Source organism: Rhodamnia argentea, chromosome 6 (genome assembly GCF_020921035.1).
Source record: "Rhodamnia argentea isolate NSW1041297 chromosome 6, ASM2092103v1, whole genome shotgun sequence".
Classification (NCBI taxonomy): domain Eukaryota; kingdom Viridiplantae; phylum Streptophyta; class Magnoliopsida; order Myrtales; family Myrtaceae; genus Rhodamnia; species Rhodamnia argentea.
Genome location: NC_063155.1, coordinates 10,103,173 through 10,107,200, shown reverse-complemented (window position 1 = coordinate 10,107,200; position 4,028 = coordinate 10,103,173). Strand labels below are relative to the sequence as shown.

At 46.6% G+C, this 4,028-nt stretch overlaps 1 protein-coding gene across 1 annotated transcript; it reads right to left on the bottom strand.

Annotated features, from left to right (window-relative positions):
- Nucleotides 1-1,312: 1,312 nt before the first annotated feature.
- LOC115741515 (GDSL esterase/lipase At3g48460) lies at nt 1,313-3,755 on the bottom strand. The gene is made up of 2 exons (XM_030675465.2): nt 2,892-3,755; nt 1,313-2,103 (listed from the first exon to the last, which is right to left on the bottom strand). Exons 1-2 carry the CDS (start codon nt 3,738-3,740, stop codon nt 1,600-1,602), a joined length of 1,353 nt encoding a protein of 450 aa, XP_030531325.2. The 5' UTR covers nt 3,741-3,755; the 3' UTR covers nt 1,313-1,599.
- Nucleotides 3,756-4,028: the final 273 nt, after the last annotated feature.

The window sequence follows — 4,028 nt, the reverse complement described above, 5'->3', positions numbered from 1 at the left end:
GAAAAATAATTTCACTTTAATGGCTTTATCTTGGGCAAAAAAAAATCAAATTTTCAAATTATAGTATATATCAAATATTTTATATTCTATGTTTTTATTTTTTTCATTATTTTTTTATTTTTTTTCTTCTTCTTCCTTCTCCTTTTGCAACACCGACGGCCATGGGCAAGCTCAAGCTCGCCGGCAAAAGGCGAGCTTGAGGCTTGCCGGACCTGCCCGAGGTTGCCGACGATCCTCGATATCGTCAAATCCGTATGAGGCCGCCAAATTTAGTGAGCTCGATGCCGCCAAAACCGACGGCTAAGCTCGCTAGTGGCCGCCGCCGGCCAATCACAAGGACGGAGGAAGAAAAAAAGAGAAAAAAAAAAGAAAAAAAATAAAATATTATATTATTAAATATTATAAATATATTAAAATATTAACAAATTAACAAATTAAAGAGGAGCATTTTCAGAAAGTGCTTTCAGCTGTTTAGATTGGGGAATTTACTTTCTTATTTCGTACATAAACTTTCCGGTGATCAGAAAGTGTTTTTCGTTGACTAAATCATTTTCCGGTGCACTAAATTGGTAAAAGTCCTGAAAACTAATTTCGGAAAAAGACTTTCCTTAAAACAAACACAATGAACTAAATATTTCTTGAGAAAATGATGACGGGACTAGATTTGTTGCTCAAACGAAGTATATGGACCAAAATTGACCATTGCTAAAAGTGTGAATCCTGAAAGTGTAATTCATTTTAGAGAAAAAAAAAAACCACCAAAAACCCTAAACTATATACATATTGTGACACATTTAGCCTAATATTCTTTTTGTGACACCAAAAATCTCAAATTCGTACACACATAAACTTGTATAAATGTAACACATTTATCCTAAACTTTTTTCTTGGGACATTAAAAATCCTAAACTTATATCCATGTGACATTTTTACTCCAAAATTTTGGGTAAATGTGTCGCGTGCCTCTAAGTTTAGGATTTTTAGTGCCAAAAAAAATGATTTAGAGTTAATGTGAAACATGGGTACAAATTTGGGGTTTTTAGTGTTATAAAAAAATATTTTTGGTAAATATGTCGCAGTGAGTATAGTTTAGGATTTTTGGTGATTTTTTTACCTATTTTTGGAGGGTTGTACGCTTAAGCGCTACAGGCCAAGGCCGAAGCTGACCCAATAGTTTTGGAGAATTTCAAGTAGAAATGTTATGAGAACAGTTTTCGTCGAGAATGTATGAGCCATACATAAGGAGTAGAATCGTCACAAATCTAATTACATAGGGGCCAAAAGCGAACTTCTCAAAACATGCAGGGGCCTGAAATTGCAATTTAACCCATTTTTTTGTTGCAGTTTCACATTTGAGGACCCTGATTTTGCAGAACTACTCATCATATAGCGTTAGTATCCCAACGGTTGAAACAATGAAACTTCACACACAAGTTGCATCGTCTGATCTGCATCAACACGAGGTTCTACTTCTACCTGTAATATAGCTTCAGCAAGAAGAAGCCGATATTCATTATTGCTGCAGAGGCCGATAACAGAGTTCGACAGTGTCCCGACACGACTCACATTGCCATTGTACCTATAGCTACGAGCGGTTCATCAGCCGCCGCGCCGTTTCTTGCTGAGCAAGTAGCTAAATGGAGGGTGACTAAACCTTCCTTTCAGAAACATGTCGGCGATCACCTTGTACATGGCTTCTGTGAGGTGGACTCCGTCCCAGTTGACATACTCCGAGGGGCGAGGGCACAAGTCAGCAGTCGGAGTGCCGCACGTTGCGATCGGGCTGAAATGATAGGGCTCCCCGGCGCCGCAGCATGCCTTGAAAGGCTCCTTGAAGCTGTACTTGGCCGGGTTCTTCATGACCGAGTGGTACGCGTTCCAGTAGTCGGCGTAGAGGATCATCGAATCAGGGAATCGCTTCCTGAGGTCGCTAATCTTGGCCAGGAGTGCGGCATTGTGGGCGCGGGTTTGGTCGTTCACGCTCTTCACGCAGCCTATGTCGTCTCTGTCGTCCTCGGGGGACAAATACATGGCAAGGGGCAAGCAACCCGACACCGGCAGACCTTGAACCACCATATACTTCACCCCACGCCTCAAAAGTGACTGCAAAGCAAATGCAGTTAAAATCATGGCATTGCTGAAGTTACTGGGCTGGTGAAATGGGAATCGCATTGTTGTACTTAGATGATGCTATCGACATTAATGAATCGCGCTGTGATCCAACTGAAAACTCAAGCGCTTATTGAATGCGGATGCATTTATGATCAGCCAACCTAAGTTGGTTGAACGAGCCATCCAACTCGAAGCGTTCAATGTCCGGCCAAAAAGGAAAACACTCAGGTTCGATACCGCTGTGTTGCGATGCTCCCTAATTAAGGTCCAAAATCGTTCCGGTCGGGTTTACTACAGCAGACCGGAACAGATATTACCATATTGGCGAACATTCGTAGGTATGAATGGACAAAACCCGACTCTTGCTCTCCGCTCGAACATCATTTTCGGATTACCTTGTTGAGATCGGGATCGATCGCTTTGACCGGGTTCATCCGAATTGATTGCTTCTCGAAACCGTCGACATCGAGCTAGATCTCCAACTCTTCTGGCTAGGACCGTCAAGCCCAAAATGTACACACTGATCCACGAAATACTATGCTAGTCGCTAATCTAGTGCAACTTTAATCTGAGCACTGACATCTCGAAAAGCTGATTCTAATTAGCTAGTTTAACGTAAAAGTTTAGCTCGAGTGGGCAAGCACCGGCGCCGGAGCCGTAGCAGCGGCCGAACCTGAGCACTGAAATATATGCCGAGCTTTATCGACTCTGTCATGGAACTTTCTTCAGGAGAAACGCGATCGTGTTAATGTACCTGTTTACTGTGATTTTTAAGTTACCTCCAGAAAAGCGGCGACGGTGTTGATGGCGAGCTTCCGGATGGTGTCGCCGGAAACAGCGGACCCGACGGTGTAGGCATAGTCGTTGACTCCGATCTCGCCAACCCAGACCAATGCGTCCTCGAGCGAGTCTCGGCACGCCCCACCTCTCGTCGCCGCCTTGCACCCCTCGTGGCTCTCCAAGTACTTGTTGAACCAGATGAGCTGAGTCAGGATCGACTGTGGCGTTATGTCCAGGCTCATGTTGTTCCTCACGAAGAACTCGTGGTTGATGGCCGTCGAGCCGGCGACGGCGAAGTTGACGCCGTAGGCAGCGGTGGATGAGGAGGAGGAGGAGGAGGAGGAAATGCTGCGGTAGGGGGGTAGGAAGGGGAGGGAGAGGGACTGGGCCACGAAGTCGATGACGAGGCGGCCGTCGGAGTAGCGGTTGGTGGGGCGGTGGAAGAAGGTGACGCCGTAGGGGGGATTGGAGACGTGGCCGAAGCCGCTGGGGCCGGAGGCGGAGCGGGTGTTGCCGGTGTCGGTGAAGGAGTCTCCGAAGGCGTAGATTTTCTTGAAGGGGCGTGGCTGTGGGCCGGCGGCGGAGGCGGGAGAAGAGAAGAAGAAGAGGGTGGTCAGAGTAACGACGGCCAGAGCAGTGAGAATTATAGAAGAGGAGGAGGAGGAGGACGGCGACGGCGACATTTTCGTCTCTGCTCGCTGCTCAGCTCTCACTCTGGGAGCAAAACTCCCCAAGCGGAGTGGCGTGGCTTTTTTACGACTTGCCCCGCCCCGGTAATGCTGCCCGTGTGAATGGCAGCTTCGTGTGTGGAAACGGGCCAATGAATCAAGTTCATCACAACCGTCCATCTTACCAGATTCACGCGGGCCCACCGACGCGAAAACTCAAAGTGGGACCACCGCGATAAGTCCGGTCCAGCGCATCCAGGTCCGGCCAAGCCTAGCCCGCCACCATAAATGCTTTTGAGTTTTTCATCGGAGGTGTGTGAGCGACCGGTCGAATTAGCTGATATCGACGAGTTTAAATCCATTCCTACATTTTGCGTTTTTTCCTCGAAAAAACGACATCACCGATCAAGCTGACCATGTCTTAGTTCATGAATGGCATTTCGAAATCTCAAAAACAAGATCGATCCG